The sequence below is a fragment of the Pelophylax lessonae genome (genome assembly GCF_965119305.1).
Source record: "Pelophylax lessonae genome assembly, chromosome: 2".
NCBI lineage: Eukaryota > Metazoa > Chordata > Amphibia > Anura > Ranidae > Pelophylax > Pelophylax lessonae.
Window position 1 is genome coordinate 421,900,868 of NC_138769.1, and position 27,658 is coordinate 421,928,525.

A 27,658-nucleotide genomic window follows, 5' to 3' on the forward strand; every position below is an offset into this window, starting at 1 on the left:
GTGCAGCAGCCCCTCTTAGCCCCCCCTAATACTTACCTGAGCCCCCTCTCGATCCAGCAATGTCCATGATTGCCTTGGCTGTCCTGATTGGCTGATTGGCTGAGACACTGCTGCTGTCAAAGTCAGTTAGCCAATGAGGCGAGAGAGGGGGCAGGGCCAAACCGCAGCTCCGTATCTGAATGGATACATGGAGCTGCGGCTCGGCTCGGTGCCCCCATAGCAAGTTACTTGCTGTGGGGGCACTCAACAGGAGGGAGGGGCCAGGAGCACCAAAGAGGGACCTGAGAAGCGGAGGATCTGGGCTGCTCCGTGCAAAACCAACTGCACAGAGCAAGTAAGTATAACATGTTTGTTATTTTTTTAGAAAAAAAAACAAGACTTTATTATCACTTTAACTATTTGCCAAAAAGCAGCCGTACTTATATGGCAGCATATCGTCTCTGTCCCATGAAACAAGATACTTGTACGTTGTTTCTCGGGAGAGCTAGTGGGGGCACATGCGATTGGCCACAGGGGGAGCCAATCAGCGGGTCCGGCAGCCACGATGTCTGCTGGGCACCCGCGATTGCTCCCTGTGTAGACAGAATGGCGGTCTTCCGATGAAAACACAGCAGTCCACTGTTCTGTCAGTAATAAACACAGGGATCTGTGTTCATCCAGCAAGCCCATCCCCCCACACAGGTTGAAAGCACCCCCTAGGGACACATTTAACCCTTTGATCGCCCCTGGTGTTAACCCCTTCCCTGCCAGTGTCATTAGTACAGTAACAGTACATATTTTAACACTGATTACTGTAGTAATATCACTTTGGTCCCCTCAAAAGTGTCAAAAATATCAGTTAGGTGTCCGATCTGTCCGCCGCAATGTCGCACTCCTGCTAAAAATCGCTGATCTCTGCCATTACTAGTAAAAAATAAATAAATAAATAAAAATGACATAAATCTTTCCCCTAGTTTGTAGACGCAATAACTTTGGCGCAAACTAATCAAAATACACTTATTGGGATTTTATTTACCAAAAATATGTAGCAGAATACATATTGGCCTAAAATGATGAAAAAAATGTATTTTTATTTTTTGGAAATGTTTTATAGCAGAATTTGTTTTTTTTCAGAATTGTCACTTTTTTTTTTGCTTAGAGCACAAAATATAAAAATCGCAGAGGTGATTAAATACCACCATAAAGAAAGCTCTATTTGTGGGAAAAAAAGAACATCAATTTTATTTGGGTGCAGCGCCGCACGACCGCGCAAATATCAGTTAAAGTAATGCAGCTCCGTATTGCAAAAAATGGCCTGGTCATTAAGGGAGTAAAACCTTCCGGTCCAGAAGTGGTTAAAGAGTAACTCCACTTTAGTTGAGAAAAAAGCATTCCCCTCTGGGTGATCTATGTGCATTACAAGGATTTTAACCACTTGCCGACTGCTCACAGTATATTTACTGCGGCAGTCAGCCCCTCACAGGCAGAGCGACGTAGGTTTACGTCGCTAGCCTGTGAGGCTCTGGGGAGCGAGCGCGCGCTGCCGGAGGCGCGCTCCTGCTCGGTCACAAACCCCCCTGCGCGTGTGACCGGCGGACCCGATGTCCGCCGGTCACTCGGCGATCGTCGGGGGAGAGGGAGAAAGTCAGGCGGCTGATGTAAACAAGCCACCTGTCATTCTCCCCGGTGTATGAACGATGATCATACGGTTCTACTATGTAGAACCGTTGATCACTGTTCATACATCTCAAGCCACAGCCAATCACAGTTAGAATCACGCCCTTAGGGACACACATAGCCCCTCCCTCTAAAAAAAAAGTTAACCCCTTCACTGCCAGTGTATTTTTACAGTAACAGTGCATTGTATAGCACTGATTACTGTAGAAATGTCACTGGTAACCCCAAAAGTGTCAAAAATGTCAGTCAAGGGTCCAATCTGTCCGCCGCAATGTCGCAGTACCGCAAAAAATCGCAGATCGCTGCCATTACGCGTTAAAAAAAAAAAACAACAAAAATGACAAAAATCTTTCCCTGTGTTAGTAAACGCGATAACTTTTGCGCAAACCAATCAAAATAGGCTTTTTGTGATTTTTTTTACCAAACATATGTAGCATAAAACAAATTGACTGAAAATGTTAAAAAATTTTGATTTTTACATTTTATTTGGGGAATTTCATATAAAAAAATGTGAAAAATATTGTTATTTTTGCAAAATTGTCGCTCTTTTTTTGTTTATAGCGCATGATCAAAAAATCGCACAGGTGATCAAATACCACCAAAAGAAAGCTCTGTTTGTGGGAAAAAAAGGACGTCAAATTCATTTAGGTACAGCATCGCACGACCGCGCAATTGTCCGTTAAAGTCACGCAGTGCCGAATCGCAAAATACCCCCTGGTCTTTTAGCAGCCAAATCCTCCGGGGCTTAAGTGGTTAACAACCTTTGTTGCAGATTACTACCATTTGTTATTCTGAAGAAATCCCTGTGTGTTTCTTTGTGCTGAGATGGGAGTGGTTTCATAATTATCAACCAGCTGCTGCACCTGCAGGGCTCTAATGAGGGAAAACTGCTGGGTCTGCATCCCTTTAGCTGTGATTTCCTATTGGGAGTATCTCACCAAAAATGGCATTTTTGTTGCAGGGGATGCCAGAAATCTGACTTATATCTTAGTGCAAACTTCTAGAAAAATCGGTGAGCCAATCACACAAGCAGGAAATTATGTTTCTGGGGGCGTTCTCCACACATTCTGTGTACAGAACAGCTCCAGGTAGCCATATTGTATTGCATTTTTCAGAAATTGACAGAGCTGCAGAATGAAAAGGAAAGGTAATTTTTAATAACATTCCATTACAATATGATTTGTGTCGCAAATGTATATGCTATATTATTTTATTTCATTTTCTATTTTTTCCCATAAAAGTGGAGTTACCCTTTAAGTAAGTTTAGTTTTTTTTGGGGTGTTTTTTTTTTTTTTGTTATTATCAATACATTTTTACTGGTGCATGCTTCCATTTCATCTGCAGATGATGTCATGTTCTTATTTCTGAATCACATGTCTAATTTGTATTTATACAGAGAGAGAACCGAAATATTACAGCCAGTGTACCATAAGGTATGTAGACCTATTTTCATTTTAAAAATGTCTCTAAACTTTTATAATCTAACATATGAAATACAGTGATCAGTGTGTAAGTAGAAGGTAACTTCCGTTAAAATACGCATCACCTAAATGGCTTTATGAGAGAAAATGTAAATGACAATGCTAACTACTTACTGGTTGACCAGGGTAGTTCAGAGCTCACCTTATTAAGCTAAATTTCCCAACCAAATTCTCCAAACTCCACCCTCCTGTAACCTCCTTCTTTAGAAATAATCACACTACTCTTTTTGTGGAGTTAAAATGACCAACACGGTCTTTTATTACCCACTTGCCGATCGCTTACCGCATATTTACTGCGGCAGTGTGGCTCTCCCAGGCAAACCGACATAGGTCTACGTCGGTCGCTTGGTGGCAGCTAGGGGGCGATCGTCAGCGGGGAAGCCGATGCACGGGGCAGGCAGCTCCGATTGCCACCTGACACCTACGATCGTTCCCCGCTGAGAAAGAAGAACGGTCAGCTGTTGTAAACACAGCTGACCGTTCTTCTCCTTTGAATGATCACAGAGCGCCTGTGATCCTTCTATATAGGATCACAGGTCTCTATGATCATTCCACAAGCCACACCCCCCCTACAGTTAGAATCACTCCCCTAGGCTCACAATTAACCCCTTGATCACCTATACTATTAACCCTTTCCCTGCCAGTGTCATTATTACAGTAACAGTGCATATTTTTAGCACTGACTATTGTAGTAATGTCACTGGTCCCCCCAAAAGTGTCAAAAATGTCAGTCAGGGGTCCGATCTGTCCGTCGCAATGTCGCAGTCCCGCAAAAAATCGCAGATCGCCGCCATTACTAGTAAAAAAAAAAAAACAATAAAAAATGACATAAATCTTTCCTGTAGATAGTAGACGCAATAACTTTTGCGTAAACCAATCAAAATAAGCTTATTGCGATTTTTGTTTTACCAAAAATATGTAGCAGAAGACAAATTGGCCTAAAATGTTAAAAAAAATTTGATTTTTACATTTTTTTTTTCGGAATGTCATATAGCAGAATGTGAAAAGTATTGTTTTGTTTTTTTTTTTTTCAAAATTGTTGCTCTTTTTTTGTTTATAGCGCAAAAAATAAAAATTGCACAGGTGATCAAATACCACCAAAAGAAAGCTCTGCTTGTGTGGAAAAAAAGGACGTAAGTTTCGTTTAGGTACAGCATTGCATGACAGCACAATTGTTAGTTAAATTCACACAGTGCCAAGTTAAAAAAAGTGGCCTGGTCATTTAGGGGGCAAATCCTTCCTGTCTTAAAGTGGTTAAACAACAAGATTTTAACCAACATAACATAATCCAGTTAAACTTGGTTGCAGGGCCTTGACAGTACCAACTTACTACCAACGTTTGTGTTTGTGGCACCATTTAGCAGGGTTATGCCCCCCAGCCGCTAAGCACTGCCTCGGGGACTGACCCAGCGGACCTCAGATACCTACCTGTACCAGTTAGAGGATGCCATACCTCGGAATTGGTCCCCACAGTTTTTCCCAATCAGACCAGCTTTTAGACCCCCGTCAAGGACCCCAAACCGCAATAGCATACCAAAGAAATCAATAACTTAGAGTTCTTTGAACCATAAAGGTAGGAGGGAGGGACATTCTCCTAACGATTCCTGATCTGAGAGGAGCCAAAACCACTTCTCCCCAGAAACCATACTCTCTATCCCCACTCCATCATCCTGTCTGCTCGACCAATCAGATAAAGGTCAGTCACTGACCACTCACTTTCAAAAATTTAACCCCTCCAGCTTGGTTCCCCTTCCATGCAGTCATGTCAGCCCTCTCCTTAATTCCTTTCTCATTACTGCCGGGCATGTCTTTCTCACAACAAGCCAGTGCTGGTAACCTCTTCCTCATCACTACTTCCCACCTACTTGCATATACTTTTATAATCAGAAAGGATGGCCATACACATTTACAATGTACTCTGTGGCACTTTAAAGGTTTAAATAGACTGGGCATGGTTGCACGTGCCTGCAAATTTCCAACTGCCAATCTTTACTGTGATAAATGCATCTCATTGCATTATTACCCAGCTGGTGCAGATTCTATAATCGGATCTGAAATGGACATTCCCAGATGACGCTTTTAGGGAAACAGTCGTATACGTCAATGTTTCAAAATACAGTTTACTTGTATGTACAGTATACAGCAATTTGTGATTTTCTGACTGATGTGTTCCTTTCAACTCTGTGTAGCAAACTACCTGTTTCCAATTCAAGGCCAATGCTCTTTAATTTTGTCTGCGTCCCTATTAAGATTTTTCTGACAGGTTCTGTCATATTTTAAATGAAACCTGTGTTCCCATGGAGAAGATTTCTCTACTCTTCCTTTCCTGTCTGATAGAACAGGAAATCATCTCCTGGGGACAAAGACAAAAATAACATCCAGACAGAGCATCCCCTTTCATATAGCACAGCCAGGTGTAAATAATACCAAGGTGTCCTCTCTCCACTCACAGCCCTCTGACTGGACGGTGAAAAAGCTGGAGAAGACTAATGAGGTCATCCACCTACTCATTCTGCCCTCTCCTCCTATTAGTATGTTCCTTCTGGACACATTTGCCTCCAGCACATTTGATTGGCTCCCAGTCCTGCCTCTCCCTCCCCCAGTCTGCTGGACTGCCAAAGGCTGAAACCAATTTAAAGTCAGGTACTTACACCAGTTTCATTAAGACTGGGTTCACACTGCGTGCAGATGCGGCTCAAAGCGGCCCTGTTTCAGGGAAGTGTCAGGCCCAAATTTGTGCCTGAATTCGGACCTGAAACAGAGCAGAAGATGAGCCTGTCATGAGAATTGGATGCGGGGAAACTTGGATGTGGGTTATAGGTGGGTGACTGGCTGGCACCCTTGCCCTGCTGTGGGTCACGGGTGGGTAACTGTGGGTAGCTGGCACCCTGGCCCTACTGTGGGTGGCTGGCTGGCACCCAGGCCCTGCGGTGGGTCAGAGGTGGGTGACTGGCTGGCACCCTTACCCTGCTGTGGGTCATGGGTGGGTCACTGTGGGTAGCTGGCTGGCACCCTGGCCCTGCTTTGAGTCTCCATGGGTGGCTGGCTGGCACTCTGGCCTTGCTGTGGGAAGCTGGCTGGCACCCTGGCCCTGCTGTAGGTGACAGTGTGTGGCTGGCTGGCTAGCACCCTGGTCCTGCTGTGGGTCATGGGTGGGTCACCATGGGTGACTGGCTGGCACCCTGGCTCTGCTGTGGGTCAGGGGTGGGTCACTGAGGGGGACCGGCTGGCACCCTGGCCCTGCTATGGGTCACAGGTGGGTGGCTTGCTGGCACCCTGGCCCTGCTGTGGGTCACAAGTGGGTCACTGTGGGTGTCTGGCTGACACCCTGGCTCTGCTGTGGGTCGTGGGTGGGTCACTATTGGTGGCTGGCTGGCACCCTGGCCCTGCTGTGGATCACCATAGGTGGCTGACTGGCACCCTGGCCCTGCCCTGGGTCACGGGTGGGTCACTGTGGGTGGCTGTCTTGTACCCTGGCCCTGCTGTGGGTCATGGGTGGGTGGCTGGCTGGTACTCTGGCCCTGATGTGGGTAGCTGACTGGAACCCTGGACCTGCTGTGGGTCATTGTGGCTGGCTGGCACCCTGACCCTGCTGTGGGTAGCTGGATGGCACCTGGCCCTGCTGTGGATCACCGTGGTTGGCTGGCTGGCACCCTGGCCCTGCTGTGGGTCACCGTGGGTGGCTGGCTGGCTGGCACCCTGGTCCTTCTTTGGGTCATGGGTGGGTCACCATGGGTGGCTGGCTGACACCCTGGCCCTGCTGTGGGTCACCGTGGCTGGGTGGCACCCTGGCCCTGCTGTGGGTCGCTGTGGGTGGCTGGCTGGCACCCTGACCCTGCTGTGGGTCACGGGTGGGTAGCTGGCTGGCACCCTAGCCATGCTATTGGTAATGGGTGGGTCACTGTGGGTGGCTGGCTGGTACCCTGGCCCTGCTGCGGGTAGTTGGCTGGCAGCCTGGCCCTGCTGTGGGTCATCGTGGGTGGCTGGCTGGCACCCTGGTCCTGCTTTGGGTAGCTGGCTGGCACCCTTGCCCTGCTGTGGGTCACCGTGGGTGGCTGGCTGGCACCCTGGCCCTGCTGGGGGTCACAGGTGGGTCAGTGTAGCTGGCTGGCTGGCACCCTGGCCCTGCTGTGGTTCATGGGTGGGTCACTGTGAGTAGCTGGCGGGCACCCTGGCCCTGTTGTGGGTCACCATGGGTGGCTGACTGGCTCCTGGCCCTGCTGTGGGTCATGGGTGGGTCACTGTGGATGGTGGGCTGGCACCCTGGCCCTGCTGTGGGTACCTAGCTGGCACCCTGGCCCTGATGTGGGTCACCGCGGGTGACTGGCAACCTGGCCCTGTTGTGGGAAGCTGTCTGGCACCCTGGCTCTGCTGTGGGTCACTGTGAGTGGCTGGCTGGCACCCTGGCCCTGGTGTGGGTCACGGTTGGGTCACTGTGCATGGCTGGCTGGCACCCTGGCCCTGCTGTGCTGTGGGTCACCATGAGCATCTGGCTGGCACCCTGCCCTGACCCTTCTGTGGCTGGCTGGTGTGTCCTCTCCTCTCCTCTTCCGCCGTTCCGGGCAGGCACTGTTTGCCAAAGGGAGGGATGGGAGGAACTCGGCCTATCCTGGGCTGGCTTGTTCTACCTGGGCCAGGCCCCCTTCCCTCCCTATACGATCATCATGTGCGCTGGGGCCCGGCTGGGCCTGAAAAAGATGGTCGCTGCGGCCGCGGGCCATACTAAAAGTGAGAAGTGCCTGGACCGGCCCAGTGAGTTGCAGCAGGCGGCGCTGGCGGGCCCCCCTCTGCAGCTCAGCTCTCGGACTACGGTCAAAATGCCCAACCAGTCAGTCCACCCCTGCCCTTAGAATATACAAGCCTTATCAAAGTTGCATCCAAGATGCATCCAAGATGCATCCAAGTTCCTAATAGTACCAATGGCCAATTGGTTTCTTTTCAGTTGTTTTTTTTTCTGACCGTGTATGTGGCATTTTCTAAGCTGTACGAACCATAATAAACGCTGTTTCTTGATTTTAAAAAAAGATACATCCAAGTTGTGCTACATAATCGCACTGAAAGTCAGATCAAAATCGTATCACAGCAGTGTAAACCTAGCCTTATTATAGTAGATTTATGTATTTTACATTTGCCCGGAAAACAATTTTTGCTGAATGAAAACACAAAGTGTATACCCATGACATCTAGTGGTAAAATAATGAATTACGTCCTCAATTTTATCTTCATCCTCATCATCATAATACAGGTTTTATATAGCCCCATAGTTTGCTCAGTGCTTTAGAAAATGGAGGGAGACAGCACAGATACAATACATCAATTGATAAACATAGGTACAACCAACCTGCTGGATTAACTTGTGATTATCACTAGCGACTGCTATAGCCCTGAGCAATAATCATTGTTCTTGTCTCCCATGTGTTTTCTTGGTCTGCTAATGGAAAAAACAAATGGGTGTTTAACTGCTTGCTGACAAGCCGCCGTAGTTTTATGGTGGCAGATCGGCTCTGTCCCATGAAACGATGTACCTAGCACCCATTCGCCACAGGGGAAGCTAATCAGCAGATCAAGTGGCCATGATTGCCGCCGGGCACCTGTGATCGCTCCCCGTGGAGACAGAACGGCCGTCTGCCATTGTAAACACAGCAGACCGCTGTTCTGTCAGTAATGAACACAGGGATCCTGTGTTCCTCCTATTTTGGAACACAGGTCTCTGTGTTCATGCAGAAAGCCCATCCCCCCACAGTTAGAAAGCACCCCCTAGGGACACATTTAACCCTTTGATCGCCCCTGGTGTTAACCCCTTCCCTGCCAGTGTCATGATTACTTTAGTAATGTCACTGATCCACCCAAAAGGGTCAAAAGCGTCAGTTAGGTGTCTGATCTGTTCACTGCAATGTCACAGTCCCGGTAAAAATTGCTGATTGCCACCATTACTAGTAAAAAATAAATAAATAAAATAAAAATGACATAACTCTTTTCCCTAATTTGTAGACGCAATAACATTGGCGCAAACCAATCAATATACACTTTTTGGGGGTTTTTTTTACCAAAAATATGTAGCAGAAAACAAATTGGCCTAAAATGATGAGGAAAATTTGATTTTTGATTTTTTTTTTTTATTGGGAATGTTATATAGCAGAAAGTAAAAAATATTGTTTTTTTCAGAATTGTCGCTATTTTTTTGTTTAACTACCTCAATACTGGGCACTTAAACCCCCTTCCTTCCCAGACCAATTTTAGCTTTTAGTGCTGTTGCATTTTGAATGACAATTGCACGGTCATGCAACACTGTACCTACACCAAATTTGTGTAATGTTTTCCCCACAAATTGAGGTTTCTTTTGGTGTTATTTGATCACCGCCAGGTTTTTTCTTTTTTGGTGCACAAATAAAAAAATACCGAAAAGTTTGAAAAAAAAAAAAGTTTTTTTGTTTAGGTTATACAATTTTGTAAATAGATACGTTTTTTCCTGCACTGATGAGCACTGATGACGCCGCATTGACAGGCACTGATGAGGAGACACTGATGGGATGGCACTGATGGGGTGGCACTGATATGCAGCACTGATGGGCACTGATATGCAGCACTGATGGGCACTGATATGTAGCACTGATATGTGGCACTGATATGCAGCATTGGTGGGCACTGATAGGCAGCGCTGATGGACACTGATAGGTGGCACTGATGGGCGGCACTGATGGGCAGATAGGCAGCACTGGTGGGCAATAATGGGCACTGGTGGGCAGCACTGATAGATGGCAATAATGGGCACTGGTGGGCAGCACTGATAGATGGCATTGGTGGGCAGCACTGATAGGGAGGGTACCACTGGCAGGCTCTTTGAGCCCTGTTTGCCATCCCTGGTGGCCATGGTGGGCATCCCTGGTGGACATGGGTGGGCATCCCTGGTGGCTCTAGTGGCACCCCCCCCCCCCCCAGGGCTGCACTGGTAATCAATGTTCTGATTACCAGCACAGACCCCCCTGTGATCAGTGAGTAATTAGAAATACTCACTGATCCCCCCCCCGGCTGCAGTACAGATCCTCTCTTCTTCTCCTCACTGACAGGATCTGTCAGGAGGCGAAGAGTTTAAAGCCGTTACAACTGCTGTGTTTACATTACATGACGGCTGTGATTGGACACAGCCGTCATGTGATCAGGAGGGCCAATCACAGAACCCTCCTGCCGCATCTTGTTGCTCTGTGTCCGAGGGACACAGGCACATCGAGATTGCGCCGCTGCACTTGCCCGCGGAGGTACAATCTCGCTCCTTCTGAAGGACGTTCCGGAACGTCCGATCAGAAGGACGAGACTCCCACCCGGCCGTATATGTACAGTGGCCGGGTGGGAGGTGGTTAAAGCACAAAAAATCGCAGAGATGACCAAATACCACCAAAAGAAAGTTCTATTTGTAGGAAAAAATGGACATCAATTTTATTTGGGTAGAGCATCGCACAACCGCGCAATTGTCAGTTAAAATAACGCAGTGCCGTATCCCATTTATAATAGCTAGTACAAAGAAATATATTGAAAGCAGTGGATGTTTCTTTTTCTTTTTTTTAAACTTGCAATGGAAAGTGATAGCTTGATTTAGTTCCCCCCAGTATCCACAAAACACCTATATGGTTAAAATACAAGCAAGTTTGTTACATTAATTACATTAACCTGTAATGATACATATACTTTTTTTGTAAATTACTTTTTTATTGGAACTTTTCAATAAAAGTGTACATCAACAGCACAAAACTGCGGTAGCGGAAACAAGATAACCGTTAGGCCTCTTTCACATGAACGATCCGATCAGATCCGCCTGTCAGTTTGTTAGGCGGACCTGACTAGATCCTCCATGCATCTCTATGGGGCAGCGGATGTCAGCGGTGACATGTGACAGGGAAAACCCTATTTTCCATCCGTTCAGTGGATCGGATTGGATGGTATCGGATGAGAACGGACAGGCGGTCCCTTCTCATCCGATTCCCCCATAGAGAGCAGCGGGGCTCTGACACCTCCCTCTCTGCACAGAGTGCGGAGAGGGAGCTGTCATCCGCCTTCTCAGCAGGGATCGGCGGATCGATCCTCGCTGAGCAGAGAACGGTCCGCACCGGAGCTTTACAAAAAGAAAACAAAACAACTAAACTAAACAAAACTTTTGCCCTGTCAAACATAAATGATACATATACTTTAAAGTGGAACTTAACTCTCCTCATGCTTGCTCCCCTCCCTTACCTGTATTGCTAAGTTATCTTCCAAAACACATGCTCACCTGCACAAAGAATCCAGCGTTGTTCCACTGCAATCTTCTGTTTGGGTGACATAGCCCAGGTCCTGTGCTGCCAGCCTCAGCTAGCTGCCTCTTCCGGGTACAGACAGCCCGGTCTTGATGATGCATTGGGTCCACCATCCTGTTGCTCTGTGCCTGGTTCTGCAGCCTCCTGGAAGATGTGAGTTGAGTAACCCAGGAGGCTACAGGACCAGGAAGATGTCATCCTGGCCTAGGCAAAAATGGTAGCAGAAGGCAGGGCTGGGGGGGGGAAAAATACAAAATAAACACACAGAAAAAAAGGCTTTTATGATTGTGGGATGAAGGTAAAAGAACAAAGTTCCTTTTGCGAGTTAAAGTGGAACTAAAACTAGATCTAAAAATCTTATGAGTAGGCAGGGTATTTATAGCAGAGTAGACAGGCAATGGAGTTGATTTACTAAAGGGAAATATATTGTGCACTGCAAGTGTACCTGCTCTAGCTTTGTAAATGAGGTAAGGCTTTACTGTGCAAAGAATACCCAATCACATGCAAGGAAAATAAAAAACAGCATTTTTGCTTGTACATGATTTGATAAGAGAAACCAAGAGAACTTTCCCTAATTTCAGAGCTTCCCCTCAGATCTAGAGCAAATGAACTTGAAGTGCACTTGCAGTGCAAAGTATAGGATTGATTTACTATAACTGGAGAGTGCAACATTTTGTGCAGCTCTGCATAGAAACCAATTAGCTTCCCGGTTTTTTGTCGAAGCTTAAAGTGGATGTAAACCCCTTTCATGAAATTTGACCTGGGCGCATATATTTGTAGTGTTTACCTATCTCTCTGAAGCTCTAAGTCCTGTGTCTTTCTGCTACTCCATTCCTCTGTTATCAGCATGATAACTTCTGACAAGCTCTCCAACACAGGAGATAAAAGCAGCTGGAAATTTGTGTGGGGGTGGGTGCATAGAGATAGATTAGCAAAGAGCTGGTCTATTCACAGCACAGCCCTGCATGATCTACCTTCCTCTGCCAATGTGGAGGGGAGGGGGGGGGGATGTGTGCCTTTCCTCCAAACAGCTGTCACACAGTGTATGCCAAGACTCCACCCCCAGTGCTGGAACAGATGGAAGAAATTCTAACACAATGTTCACTTTCTAAACAGTATAGAAAGCCAAAGACAGCAGATATACAAATAAAACTCATGTAGGAGGATTTATTTAATCTCTGTGTATCATCTGAAGCTGTTAACTTCACTGGGTATATGTGAAGCTGATTGGTTATCATGCAAAGCTGCACCAGATTCTGCACTTTCCAGTTTTAGTAAATCAACCCCTACATTTGCTTTTAGTAAATCAACCTCATTGGTGTCTCTTCTGCAATGAAACAAACCTAGCATACTGCTTGCATTTCTCTACAATATACACTAAGCTTCGCATGCGCTGGAGTTATGTCATTCTGCGCCGGCAATTCAGAGCCACCAAAGGCCAGCACATGGAGGAAGCCAGGGTAGAAGGTGCTGGCACTGACGGGGAACCTTGTCAGTGAGATATGTAGCTGCAGCTTTAACTCTATTTAAAAAAATATTTGTATTGAGAATGGTTTATTCTTATATAATATGAAAACGTTTGTTAAAGAGTTATACCGGAATGCAGAAAAAAAACCCAACTATATAAGAATTATGGCTAGATACAAATGATTGTTCATAAATACGTTGAATTATCACTACTTCATCTCATAAGAATTAATATTACTTATTTGAATCTGCAGTTATGACCAGCAGTGCATCGAAACTAACCCTATTTATGGCAACCTGAATCAGCCAGTTCTTGGTAAGTAAATATGAGTTTGATTCATTTCATACAAGTGCCTACAAATATGATAGACAAATGACAGAATTTATGAAAAGTTCAGGGACTAATCAGACCTGATACATTCTAGATAGATTCTTCTAGATTCACAGTGATAGCTAAATTCCTGCATATTTCTGGATCAAAGAAGTAATGTCAAGGCATTATAGTATATAGAATCTACTGCCTCTCCATCTAGATGTCCACTATGGCTAATGATCTGCCCATATAAATATTTCTCTCCTATCGAGATGACACCCATAAAGCCAAATAAAATAACATGGCACAGTGCAGTATCCCAGAACATTTTGATTGGTTGCTTTAAGTCAATGCAGTTTTCTATGTTATACTATAGCAGGGGTCTTCAAACTATGGCCTTCCAGTTGTTCATAAACTATAATTCCCATCATGCCTAGTCATGTCTGTGAATGTCAGAGTTTTACAATGCCTCATGGGACGTGTAGTTCTGCAACAGCTGGAGGGCTGTAGTTTGAGGATCCCTGTACTATAGTATTTGTGAGTTCCTCTAAACTTTGGTAAGCCATACTAGGTTTGAATCTCAGCCAGCAGAAACCGGCCAAGATTTGAACTGTGTACGGGCAGGCTGAATGTACTAAGTTGATTGATCAATCAACTTGGGTACAACTAGCATGCCAGGTTTTACCTGCGATTATCGCTAGAGGCTGCTATAGGAAATTGTTGCCTGAATTCTTTTCAGAAACTGACACTTTTGGGAGTGTAGATCTCTTTTTCTCACACTGAGCTCAGTGGTTCTTCCCTGCTAAATCAGCATAGAACACACTAAGGGACTATTTGTATATACTGTATATATATATGCATTATGCTAAAATGCGTGTTTTACCATGTATCTTCAACATGTATTATTGCACTGGTATACATTACAAGTGATGCACTGCAGTACCTTTTACAAGGTACAGCAACCCAATGTACACATATGAATATAACTAATTACACATAAAGTTATCATCTTTATTTGTTTAATATGTTTATTGCTACAATTGTCAAATCCATATAATGGCCATATTAATGGGGTATTTTTCTGATTGTGATATCTTAGGAAAATACCGCATTATGGCCACTAGATGAAGGTGACGATCATAGGAAATAATCCTATTACACAAAATACAGGTAAAGCTTTTGATGGCTGGCCAATTGCTTGTGATATTCGTCCAGCAAATTTTCCATAAAAAAGTCAGTGTGAAAGGGCCCTTAGTATTGTCGCATGCTCAGTTTCTCTTTGAACTATCGCTATATAAGCTATTTTGTGTTCACCAGGAAACTGAAATGATTGCCTGAAACATAATGACAAATAAAATATGCATTGTTTTTTAATCTTAGATACTACAGATGAATGTTGCTATGAACCAATGGCGATTGCTCATGCAAGAAACAGGGAGGAAGAATGGGTACAGTTTATATAACTTTCTTGATATTTTTTGCCACGCATATGAAAATGGTCAGGCAACAAAGATATAGAATCCGATGCTTCTAAAGTATACAGTATGTATAAATGTGCATGGATCTAATGCAAAAATACTCACTAGAGATTACTGTAGCCAAGGAATCCAACTTGTATATCAGTTTGCGTATCTTACACAGATGTATAATCTGTTCTAGTTTTCATAGAAAGTGGAACTAACGCTAGATCTAAAAATCTTATAAGCAAGCAGGGTAAGTTTTTACTATCCAAAAGACCATACTAAGAAGTGATTTGATACTGTATCTGGAGCTATAAAATATAAAAAAATGCAGTTTAAATTGCTAGCAAATGACATCTCTCCGACTATTACTTCAGTTTGTAAACAAAGTAGCCCGGGCTTCCCTTCATTTATGCCAGACGCTTGTTTCAGAGGAGGGCGTAGTATAGATGTACCCCACACAAATAAAAAAAAAACGGGAATTTTTGTAAAATCTTACCTGTATAATTCCTTTCTCTAAATCCTCCGACACTCGCCGCCTCTTCATATTCGTCACAATGGGGTATTAGACTTTGCTCCGTAGGAGTAGCTAGGCAACAGAATATGTCAATATTAAATCTTTTAACATATCCCACCCCCAGGGGGTGGTCCCCTCAGTCTATACCCTCCTGCTTCCTGTTCCATACCTCAGTTTCAGTAGAATAGCAGTAAAGTACATACACAAACCCCAAAAGAGGGGCGGGGTCGGCGACTGTCGGAGGACTCAGAGAAAGGAATTTTACAGGTAAGATTTTACAAAAATTCAGTTTTCTCTTATGTCCTCCGACAGTCGCCGCCTCTTCATATTCGTCACAATGGGGACGTCCCAAAGCAGTGCAAACATGAGGGGTGGGAAACGCAGCCGCGCCTAAGGCAACGCAGTCTCCACATCAGAGAAAGTAACCTTACCAAGGGAAGGAAACCAACTGGGCAACATGAAAAAAAGCTTGCTCAACAGGAGCAACAACCCAGGAAGAACAAATAACCTAGGGATAAAAAAACATCCCAAACAGCCAAGGGCCCAAAAAAACAAGGGACCTTAAGGTACTGCCGCACTAAGAACCTTGCGGCCAAAGGAAGCATCTGCCGATGCCTGAACATCCACTTTGTAGAACTTTGAGAAGGTGTGAACAGACGACCAAGTCGCCGCCTTACACACCTGGGCCACAGAGGCCCGATGATGACAGGCCCAAGACATACTCAGAGATCTGGTAGAGTGCGCCTTCACAGGCATAGGAGGAACCTTCCCCTCCAAAGCATATGCCTACTCAATGGTCTGTCTGATCCATTTGGCGATGGTAGAAGCCGACGCCGCCATGCCCTTCCGAGGTCCCTCAGGAAGGACAAAGAGAGAATCCGTCTTGCGAAAGGATTTTGTCGAATTCAGGTAAACCCTGATCGCCCTGACAACATCCAAGGAATGCAAAGCCACCTCCTTCGGATGCTCAGGCTTCGCGCAAAGCGAAGGCAAGACAATGTCCTCATTGAGGTGAAATTCCGAAATCCTTTTCGGAAGAAAAGAAGGATTAGGTCGCAAGACCACCTTATCCAAGTGGAGTACCAGATACGGAGACCTGCACGACAAAGCTGCCAGCTCCGAAACTCTGCGAGCCGAAGTGATCGCCACCAAAAAGGCGACCTTTTTGGACAACAGAGGTAACGAGATCTCCCTGATCTTTTCAAAGGGAGCATGTTGCAACACGGACAGAACAAGGTTCAAGTCCCATGGAGGCAAAGGCTCCCTCCGAGGAGGGACCAGGTGTCGCACCCCTTGAACAAAGGTGCTAACCAGAGAATTAGACGCCACAGGGCGCTGAAAAAGAACGGCCAGAGCAGAAATCTGACCCTTAATCGTGGCCAACGCCAAACGCTGGTCCACGCCCGTTTGAAGGAAAGCCAACACTCTCGAAACTGAATATGAGCGAGGGGAGTACCCCCTGGACTCACACCAGGTAAAGTAGGCCTTCCAAGTACGGTAGTATATCTTCCCCGAAGAGGCCTTTCTAGCATTGATCAAAGTATGAATGACCTCCGGAGAGAGACCCCTATCCTTCAGGACCTCGGTCTCAACAGCCAGGCCGTCAAAGCCAGCGACTGTAAAGCAGGATGGAATATCGGTCCTTGAGACAGAAGATCTTCCCGAAGAGGCAAACGCCATGGAGCGTCGACCGCCAGATTCACGAGGTCTGCGTACCAAGACCGGCGGGGCCAGTCTGGCGCCACCAGAATCACCGTTCTTGGTTCCGAGGACAACCTGCGAAGGAACCGGGACAGCAACTGAATTGGTGGGAATGCATACATCAGCCGATACTGATGCTTCTGAGCCACTAATGCGTCTGACGCGTCTGCCCGAGGATCGCGCGTCCTTGCCACGAACCTTCCCACCTTGTTGTTCAGACGAGACGCGAACAGGTCCACATCCGGAAGACCCCACTTCGCGCACAACATCTGGAAAACCTCCGGGTGGAGCGACCATTCCCCCTGGTCCAGAGTCTGACGGCTCAGATAATCCGCCTGCCAGTTCTCCACCCCCGGAATGTGAACTGCCGTTATCGCCGGGACGTGTGTCTCGGCCCAAAACAGAATGTCGGCCACTTCCCGAGCCGCTCGGGCACTCCTGGTGCCCCCCTGGTGGTTGATGTAGGCCACTGCTGTGGCATTGTCCGTCTGAACCCGAACCGGACAGCCTTGTAGCCTGTCCGTCCAACGTTGAAGGCAAAGATTTATCGCCCGCAATTCCAGAATGTTGATCGGAAGGGAGGATTCTTCCTCAGACCAAGTACCCTGGGCGGACAGAACGCCCAGAACACCGCCCCAGCCCGACAGGCTGGCATCCGTGGTGATCACCGTCCACGAAAATGGACGAAAAGACTTGCCCCCCGACACCGCCTGGGACTGCAGCCACCATAGAAGATTCCTTCTCGTACGAAGACTCAACGAGATCTGAAGATCCAGAGATTGTGGTCGCCCGTCCCACCTGGACAGGATCTCCGCCTGGAGATACCTCGTGTGAAACTGGGCGAAGGGAATCGCCTAAAAAGCCGAGACCATCAAACCCAAACACCTCATGCCCGTCCGGAGGGATGAGCACGGAACGTCCCGAAGGGACCTGACTTCGTCCTGAAGCGCCTTGAGCTTGTCTTCCGGCAGGAAGACTTTTGCCTGAACCGAATCCAGAATCATACCCAGATAGGGAAGACGAACCGACGGGCTCAGCGTCGATTTTGGGAAGTTTATCGTCCAACCAAACTCCTGCAGAGTTTGCATCGTGACGGACAGGTCCTTCATCAGACCCTGACTGGTCGCAGACCGGACCAGAGTGTCGTCCAGATACCCCAGGATCGAGATACCCTGGGCTCTCAATAAGGCCAGAACCGGCGCAAGCACCTTGGTGAAAACCCGCGGAGCCGAAGCGAGACCGAAGGGTAACGCCACAAATTGATAATGATCCTCCCCAATGGCAAATCGAAGGTACTTTTGGTGACCCTCGAAAATGGGGATGTGTAGGTATGCATCCTTCAAGTCGATGGAGGCCATGAATTCTCCTGGAACCAGGGCAGCCACCACCGAGCGCAGGGATTCCATGCGGAACTTGCGAACCCGCACAAAGCGGTTCAGAGCTTTTAAGTCCAGAATTGGACGAACCTTGCCCTCCTTCCTGGGCACAGTGAACAGATTTGAATAAAACCCCCGAAATCTGTCCCGATGAGGCACCGGAACCACCACTCCCTGAGCCCGCAGGTCCTGCACTGCCAGGTGCAGATCCCGCAAACGCTCCGTAGACAGTTGAAGGTTTGAGGGAAAAAACCTGTTCGCCGGCCGAGAGAGGAACTCGATCTTGTATCCAGACCGAACGATCTCCTGAACCCACCTGTCCCGAACGCGGGCCAGCCAGGGTTGAAGAAAACCGAGCAAACGTCCCCCCACCCCAGAACTGGGTGAGGGCGTCCCTTCAGGCCGCGTAGTTATGGGCAGCGGATCCGGACTGGCCGGACTTCTGCTTACCTGCCCACGGTTTCTTTTGGGAGCCTTGACCCTTGAAGGGCTTGCCCTTATAGTGCGACCGAAAGGCACGAAAGGACCCCTGAGGGGGCCTAAATGAAGCGTGCTTCTTACCTTGAGCGCCCTTAGCCTTGTGAGATTGGGGCAAGAGCGTGCTCTTACCCCCAGAGATCCCCTTAATCAGCGTATCCAGTGAGTCGCCATAAAGGCGAGATCCTGAATAGGGCAAATTAGCCAAGGTCTTGCGAGACGATTGGTCCACAGACCAACATTTTAGCCAAATCAAACGGCGTGTCAACACCGCCACGCTGTGCACACATGCAGCCAAAGAAATTACATCCAATTCCGCATCACACAAATACATGACACCCTGATGGATCTGATCCACCATAGCCAACGTCGTCGGCGGGGCAGAATCAGCCACCAGGACACGCCTGAGTACCTGCGTCCAATCCGCAACAGCCTGAGCTGCCATAAGGGAAGCAAAAATAGCTTTTAGCATGGAACCGGTAACCGAGTAAGTATGACGGGCGAGAGATTCCAGTCTCCTGTCCGTAGCGTCCCGGAACACCGGGGTATCCTCTGCCGGAATCGCAGTGGATTTATTCAAAACCGCCACCGCGTGATCCACCGGAGGTGGTACACACCAACGTTCATCAGTGGCGGGTGTGAAGGGATAACGCAGCTTGAACCTACTTGGCATAGCAAAAGGCTTTTTGAGATTGCGCCATTGTTCACTAACAGCGCGCTGAAAATCCTCAGTGCAAGGAAAAACCTGTGATGTTTTGCGCCTCCGCTGGGTCCCATAAGAAGCCAGAACGGCAGGTGGACATGGTTCATCCTGTAAATGTAGCGTTTGTTTGATAGAAGCAACCAATTCATCCATGATTGCAAGCTCTTCAGACGAGCCAGGGGGAGAATCATCAACCCCCTCAACCTCCGCATCCCCCTCTGACCCTGCAAAGTCCAGGGACGAACGGGACCCCGATAAGGGGACCCCAGCCATAGCAGCCCCATCACCTTCGCCCTCTGAATCAGAGGAGATTGAAACTCTGGGCCTTTTAGTGGATTGAGCAGCCACAAGCATCTGCACCTGAGCAGCCAGGTTAGCCACAACGGTGGCCAAATCGCCCCCCTCAGGGGAAACAGCAGCAGCCCCTTGTCCACCCAGTAAGGTGGGAGGAAATTTGCTTTCCTGAGAATCCATGCCCCCAGAAGTGTGCAGGAGAAAAAAAAAGGGTAACTGTCCCTTTAAAAACGCGGCTAGCGCAGCCCACCGCACACACAAATCCAGCACAATGCGACCCCCACAGGGAAAACTACAAACTCAGGCAAGGAAAACAGGACTAAGGAGGATAAAAACCTGGAGAGAACACTGCTGCTGCTGTATCGATCGGTGTGCCCAGGGAAAAGGAAGCGATGCAAAAGAAGCTGCTCCTATAAAGCCTATGGAAGGCTACAAAAAAATGGCCGCCGGGGGAGGAGGTAAATGCAGTGCTACATGAGGTCGGAGCGATCGCCGCCAAAATGGCGGCGCTTGGCGCCAAAAACGCCGCTCCCAGCTATAGAAGAAGCCCTCATTGCCTGTAGTCATCATTAAAATGGCGGACCGCAGCAGCGGCCGCCGCATGTTGCACAAAACATGATCCACAGCATGTCCTACAACACATAGCATGTCACACAGAGAAATCACACAGTTATGCACACAGAACAGTGTATCACAGCCCCCCTCCTTGCAGCCCACAGCAGCATCCATACAGGGAGACCCATAGTGTGAACAGACATGCAGGGTTACACAGTCCCAGACTGACACCCACTAAACAGACAGGTCCCCACACAGAGTTACACTTACCTGCTGAGTGGTGTGGGGAACCCGCACAAGCGATCAAGCCACTGCACATGTGACAGGGAGAGTCGCAGCCAGGACGCAGGAGGACTGCGGTGCGAAACCGCATGGCGTCCAGTGAGGTAGCCACCTCACCATAGCATCCCTGCAGCGAACAGGGATGGGTCGTTCACATGTGCCAGGAAAAATACCTGACTGAACGCTCGATGGCAGGCTGGGAAGCCACTGGCCCACAACCTGCGACCAGGGGGGCCAGCCCGAGACCCAGCCCGCATGATCCTCTTTATCAGAAGAACCAACTAATGCTGACAAAAGTAACAGCTAAGTAAAGAAAGAGAAAAAACTCAAATAAAATCAAAACGAAGATAAAGGCTGAGACAAAATGCCCCAGCACAGAAACAGCCAGCTAACTCCTGAAAGCTAGACATTGAAACTGAGGTATGGAACAGGAAGCAGGAGGGTATAGACTGAGGGGACCACCCCCTGGGGGTGGGATATGTTAAAAGCTTTAATATTGACATATTCTGTTGCCTAGCTACTCCTACGGAGCAAAGTCTAATACCCCATTGTGACGAATATGAAGAGGCGGCGACTGTCGGAGGACGTAAGAGAAAGTATGCTGCTCCTCCTTAAATGCATACCAGACCTATTTCTTTGAGGGATGGTTATGGCTGTCAAGGGGGACACAAAAAAAACAAAAAAGGCACGCGCCCCCCCCCCCCCCCCAATTCTATATCAATCCTTACCAGAGCATAGAGCCTGGCTGGCCAAGAAAAGCATTGGAACAAGCTTGCACCCTCTTCCTCCTGAACCATACCAGGCTGCCAGTGAGAAAGGGGTATACCCCTGCCAAAGCACTGTGTCCCAATGTTGATGAGGACAAGGGCTTCTTTCCCCACAAACCTGGCTGAGTGGTTGTGGGGATCTGTGGATAATGGGCTTATCAGAATCTGAATAAGGGGGCCTCCAGATACTGCCTCGACCCCCTCCCCCTCATGTGAATGAGCAAGAAATATATATATATTATACATATAATATATCCCTACTAATTCACAAAATGTAAAAAAATGCCCCAAGATGTAAATCCATTGTTAATCAAACTGATGAACGACGTCTGCTGAAAGAAAAAAACTCCCGCTTACATGATCCACTCCTAAAGCTTACTTGTGAGGAATGACATGGCACAGGGTCCTGTTGTTAAAAATAAACCTGGGTCTCCCAAGTGACATCATTGACCAGATATGGACATGACCATCAGGGCTGGTACAAGGGGTGGGCAGGAGGGGCGGCTGCCCTGGGCGTCTGTAGCATGGGAGGTGGAGGTGGCACTGCCAGGAGTGTTTCTGTGACTATCAGCTGACAGGAGAGAGTGGGATGTGCTCTCTCTCTCTCTTCTCCACAGCTTCACACTCCTGTCACTGTAGCGCTCATCAGATCGGGACTTCTCCTCCTTATCCTTTGGCTCCTCCTCATCTTGATATGTCAGAGCGGAGGAGGAGCCCTAGGAGAAGCTGATTCCTAAACCTTTGCACGGACAGCTGGCGGGAGGGATGCCGCTGCTGAAGGGGAATAAGATTGCGGCTCGGGGATGCCACTGGATGTCAGATTGGGACTGTAGCACCTTCCTAGGTAGGTGCTAGTGAAAGAGTAAAGTTTTGAGCTCTGTCTGCTTACCAGAGGGGCTGCAGGTAAATCTATATTGTTCTCTGCCTACCGGAGAGCAGGATCTGCTAGTGAGGTCTGCTCATTGTGCTCAGTATTTGATTCATTCAGTCTAGAGAGTGTTTCACGCTGGTCCAATAGGGAGGCATGTTGGACAGTAGGAGGAAACCTGACAAATGGGTGCATAGGCTTTTGATACAGTCCTGATGATTGGCAAAGGGAAGGTCACCTCGTGCATTCTGGGATACTGTATAAAAGCCAGGAGCACACTGGTTTTTTAGTTGGAAGGTGGAGTCCCGGAGGGAGGGGGCGGCTGCCTCCTCCTCTGTAGAGGTGCCATGCGGTCTTAGGAGGTCGTTCTGAGGACCGGAGGAGTATTCGACAGGGGCTGAACCCAGAGGTCCAGGGAAGCTGACTGAGAGGGGAGACACTGAAGATCCTGTTTCTGCAGTATCATGTCAAGGGGGCTGCCCTGAGGGGGACTATCCTTGCTCTTAGGATAGTCAGTGGATGGGTGTAAGCAGACAGAGGGTGCTAGGGAGAGTATCCTGAAGATAAAATATTGTTCATTAAGTCGTCTTGTGAGAGAAAATAAAGAAAGCAAGAGACTTAATCCCATTCATCTAAAGTGGTAGGATGAATTAACAGCTGTTCCATATCTACAAGCGGAATTGTGAGAATAGAAGTCCTCAGATATTGTGATTAGTTAAATTGGAGTATCCCACTATTCCCTTCTCCTAACCCCATTACAAAATAAAAACAAAAAAACGAATATCCCTGGACTGTTTATTGCAGTGAAGAGCCAAGAGGAATGTAGGAACTGTATTTACTTAAAACCGTGTGTTGGTAACCAGGGAAGCCAGCACAGTCAGTGTCCAGCAGTCCCTGCGGGGGGGGGGGGGCAGTGCTACAGGACTATACAAAGTTTGTTACCCCATCTCCTCCCAGCAAACAATGTGGGTAGGGGGCGGTTAATCAAACCCTGTATAGTCCCGATCTGACATCCAGTGGCATCCCCGAGCCGTGATCTTGTTCCCCTTCTGCAGCGGCATCTCTCCCGCCAGCTGTCCGTGCAAAGCTTTAGAAATCGGCTTCTCCTATGCTCCTCCTCCGCTCTGACATATCAAGATGAGGAGGAGCCTCAGAAGAGGGGCATCACAGAGTGATGTGCGGCGCTGTATCTGAGGTCTGCATGCTTGAGGAAAGGGAGAACTGTCTGCACTGGTAACACAAATCTTATCCTATCACAGTGGTTCTTAACCTTGTTGGAGGTACTGAACCCCACCAGTTTCATATGCGCATTCACCGAACCCTTCTTAATTGGAAAAATAAAATATGATTTTTTCAAATTCAAAACATAGGTATATATTATTTTAGGTATATATTTATACATAGGTGCGCAAAATGAACAAAACCATTAAGAACAAAACCATTAAAACCAGATTTTCACACAAAAACAAAAACATAATAATGAATATTCACTGCAAATTAGTGTGACTTCTGCTGTTGTCTTTCAGAGACCAGTTCAGAAATGCGCGGCTTTATCTTGGCAAGTGCCGCTCTCATGTCATTATCATGTCTCATGTCACCTCACCCTGGCCTGCTGTAAGGGGGGATCTATATGGGGGACGGGACCTCACCTCACCCTGGCCTGCTGTAAGGGGGGAGATCTATATGGGGGATGGGACCTCACCTCACCCTGGCCTGCTGTAAGGGGGGATCTATATGGGGGACCCCAGAGTGACCTAACCTTACCCTGGCCTGCTGTAAGGGGGGATCTATATGGGGGACCCCAGAGTGACCTAACCTCACCCTGGCCTGCTGTAGGGGGGGATCTATATGGGGGACCTCACCCTGGCCTACTGTAAGGGGGATCTATAAGGGGGGGATCATGACCCCCATATAGATCCCCCCTTACAGCAGGCCAGGGTGAGGTGAGGTCCCGTCCCCCATTTAGATCTCCCCGCTTACAGCAGGCCAGGTTCCCCATAAAATAGATCCCCTTTACATAGTCTTCTCAGTGGTCTCACACAGTCAGTCAGACAGTCAGTCAATAGACTAGTACAGCCAGTACTACTCTCTGGCCTCTCACCTGCCGGCTTCTTCTGCTGCTGCGGCTGCCTGGCCTGGTGGTTCTCTCCCGCGCTGCGCTAGGCGGCCGCTGCACGGGTTAGTCCCTCCCCCAGAAGTCCCTCTCCGCACCGCACACCTGGCCTGTCTCTCCCCCCCCCCCCACCACTCCACAGTGGGCGACGCCGGCTCCGGCTGGATCGGATTCGGCCGGGAGCCGAGCTGCACAGCCAGCAGTGAGAGTGAACCAGGGGCAGAGAGAGCTGCGAGTGTGAGAGGAAGGACATGCCCGAAACTGAAGAAATAGTCCCTGACAGCGAAGTGGTACTAGCGGAGGGTGTGCCGAACCCTCGAGACTGACCCACCGAACCCCTGGGGTTCGATCGAACCCAGGTTAAGAACCACTGTCCTATCACCTCTCAAATTCCCCATCCCAGCACAACACCTCTCCTAGTACAAGGATAATCCCCAAAAAAGTATTTGTACTGTGCTGGGGGGAAGAGGATTTGTGCCAGGAGGGGGGGGGGGGTTTGGGGGATTGTCCTTGAAGAGATTATTGGGATGGGGGAATTTGTGTGAAAGCAGGAAATCTTGGGGATGTTTGGGGCATTTGGTGTAGGGGGGGGGGGGAGGGGGTTTGTGGTAGTAGGAATAATGAGGGTATTTGTGCTAGGGGGAAAATTTTGATAGGGCGAGGATTTGACAGGGAAAAGATTGTTCTAGGAGGGGAAATTTGGGGGGTTTTGCTGGGGGGATGGGGGGGAGAGGATTGGTGCCAGGAGGGGGGATTTGTGCTGTGGGGTTGGGGGAATAGGATTTGTGCCAGGAGGGGGGATATGTGCTGGGGAGATGGGGGGGAGAGGAGTTGTGCTAGGAGGGGGGGAGGGGTTGTGCTGTGGGGATGAGGGAAGTGGGTTTTTACCAGGAGGGGGGATTTGTGCTATGGGGATGGGGGGAATTTGTGCTGTGGGGATGAGGAGGGAGGAGAGGATTTTTTGCCAGGAGTGGGGATTTTTGCTGTGGGGATGGAGGGAAAAGGATTTGTGCCAGGAGGGGGGAATTGTGCTGTGGGAATGGTGGGTGGGAAGAATTTGTGCTAGGAGGGGCGATTTGAGGGGGTTGTGCTAGAAGGGGTAATTTGGGGGTTTGTGCTGAGGGGATGGGGAAGAGGATTTGTGCTAGGAGGGGGAATTTGTGCAAGAAGAGGAAATCTTTTGGAGGGGGGATTTGGAGGAGAGGATTTGTGCTAGTAGGGATGATTGATGGGTATTTGTGCTAGGCGGGGGGAGGATTTATGCTAGGAGGGGACATTTGGGGAGGGGAGAATTTGCGCTTGGGGGGGAAATTTGAGGGGTGAGAATGTGTGCCAACTGTGCTTTTCTGGGAGGGATAGTTGTGCTAGCAGGGAACATTTGGGAAGAGAGAGACTTTGAGTTTAGAGAGAGGTTGGGGGGAAAGATTTGTGCTGGGAGGGGAGATTTCAGCAGGGAGAGATGTGTACTGGGTAGAGGGTGAATTTTTGTTTGTGGAAATATTTGGCTTGCAAAGGGAATGTATGTTTAGGGCTAAGTGTGCCAATTAGTGCTCAATTTTTATTTTTTTTATGCTCCTACATCTTGTGTGGGGGGGGGGGGCAGTTTGGTGTCTCCGCCCTGGGCGCTGGATGGCATTGTCCCAGCACTGATGACCATACTTGCTTAGTGATGCCTTGGGGATCTCTTTTGCTCCCTTGTGATCTGTTAAATATACCAATAATTTTGTTTGCTAACTGCAACAAAAACCAACAAAAAACTGCCCCTTGTGATCTGTTAAATATACCAATAAAATTATATTTGTATGGGGATTTAAACTAAAACAAAAACTGCCTATTAAAGTGGTAAACTCAATGATAAGGCTTACCTGTAGGTTTTGTGAATATCTCTTAAACTTGCACTGTTTGAGAGATATTCAGAGTGCAAGCAGCCAGTGACATCAATGTAAGCCAAACCTTCAGAGCCTGTGCCATAAACCACCGTTATTGCACCCCTGGCCACTCATGTATTCGGAGGCCGCAAATCCAGAAGGAGGACTGGGGGAAGATGGAAGCCCTCTTAGCGGTGACAGTGTGCTGCTAAAGGGCTTTGTTTGGAGGTAACTGCGGTTTACTACCGCTTTAACCATACTAGAAATCCAGTGAGCTCCTAACTTTCATTATTAAGCTGATCCAAAATCTCAAACATTTTTTGATTTAACCCCTGTTACCACTGTGAACTATAGAACGCCCCCCTATTGTTAATTAAATAAGAGGTTTTCTGTAGTGTTCACAAACGTCTTGTCCTGCAGTGACAACGCCTAGTAAAAAGAGGAGTTAGTAAAAAAAAATACTATAATGTGAAGTCCAAACATTAGTATAAAGTGAATTACTCTAAACAAATGAAACAAGAAAGGTAATTGTTTTTTTTCCTTTTTACTAGCTGGAAGCTGAGGAACAGACATGCTATGCTTCACTAGATCTTAGCCCCAAAAGGCCTGGGAAAAAGCGAAGAAAGACACCAAAACAAATTAGCTATCAGACAGTGGAAGACAAGCCAGCCAGTAGAAATGGCCAACTATTGTCTAGATCCAGCATATACCTGAACAGTGAACAGCTTACGGCGGAATGCCAAGCTGAAGAGGATTTGATCCATGATGACCCTGTCAGAATTTACCACTTATTACGAAAGACGAGAGACAATGCCGCTATAGAAGAGGAGAATCAAGATGACTGGCCAGACAAAGAGATACTCTAATTTGTTACTAACTGAGTGGAACTCTGTATTATAAACAGGTTAATCACAGGAGTTTGAAAGATATACTACTATATGTAATCCAAACTATATAGTGTGAACTTGAGTTATGTCACTTAAAGGGGTCGCCTTCATTAAGGGTCCATGTACATTAGGAGCAAAAAAAAATGTCAGCACCTCTGGCAGAAAAAGCGGGAGCAAAAATTCTTATAGTAGCTTGTTTTGCATAAGAGTTTAAGGCCCCTTTCACACTTGTGCGACTTCAAGTCGCAACAACTTTAAAGTAGTCCCTGCTAGACAACTTTTGAGGTCCATAGACAAAGGCATTACTTCAAGTCCAGTCAAAATAGCGCCAAAATCGCGGTAAAAAAATTGCCGTAAAATTGCGCCACTTTTAGGTTGCAAAAGTGTGAAAGGGGCCTAAAGGAGATGTACAGCCAACGCTTGTTTGGCTGTACATCTCCTATGGGTCACAGGAGTGCAGTACTTTGAAGTTGAAGTCCAGTACTGCACAGTTGATGTTGAAGTCCAGTACTGAACAGGAGTGCAGTACGTTGAAGGGCTGAAGTCCGTTCTCTGCTGACTTCACAGATGTCAGTCCAGGTACCG

The 27,658-nt window shown here is 47.7% G+C and overlaps 1 protein-coding gene across 1 annotated transcript in view; it reads left to right on the forward strand.

Annotated features, from left to right (window-relative positions):
* The window catches only part of TRAT1 (T cell receptor associated transmembrane adaptor 1), a 44,260-nt gene extending 17,115 nt beyond the window's left edge, over positions 1-27,145 (forward strand). The window contains exons 3-6 of the mRNA XM_082244892.1: positions 3,053-3,089; positions 13,147-13,208; positions 14,586-14,653; positions 26,738-27,145. Coding sequence (XP_082101018.1) covers positions 3,053-3,089; positions 13,147-13,208; positions 14,586-14,653; positions 26,738-27,052 — 482 coding nt within the window. The 3' untranslated portion in view covers positions 27,053-27,145. The remainder of the gene's footprint in view (positions 1-3,052; positions 3,090-13,146; positions 13,209-14,585; positions 14,654-26,737) is intronic.
* The last annotated feature ends 513 nt before the right edge of the window (positions 27,146-27,658 follow it).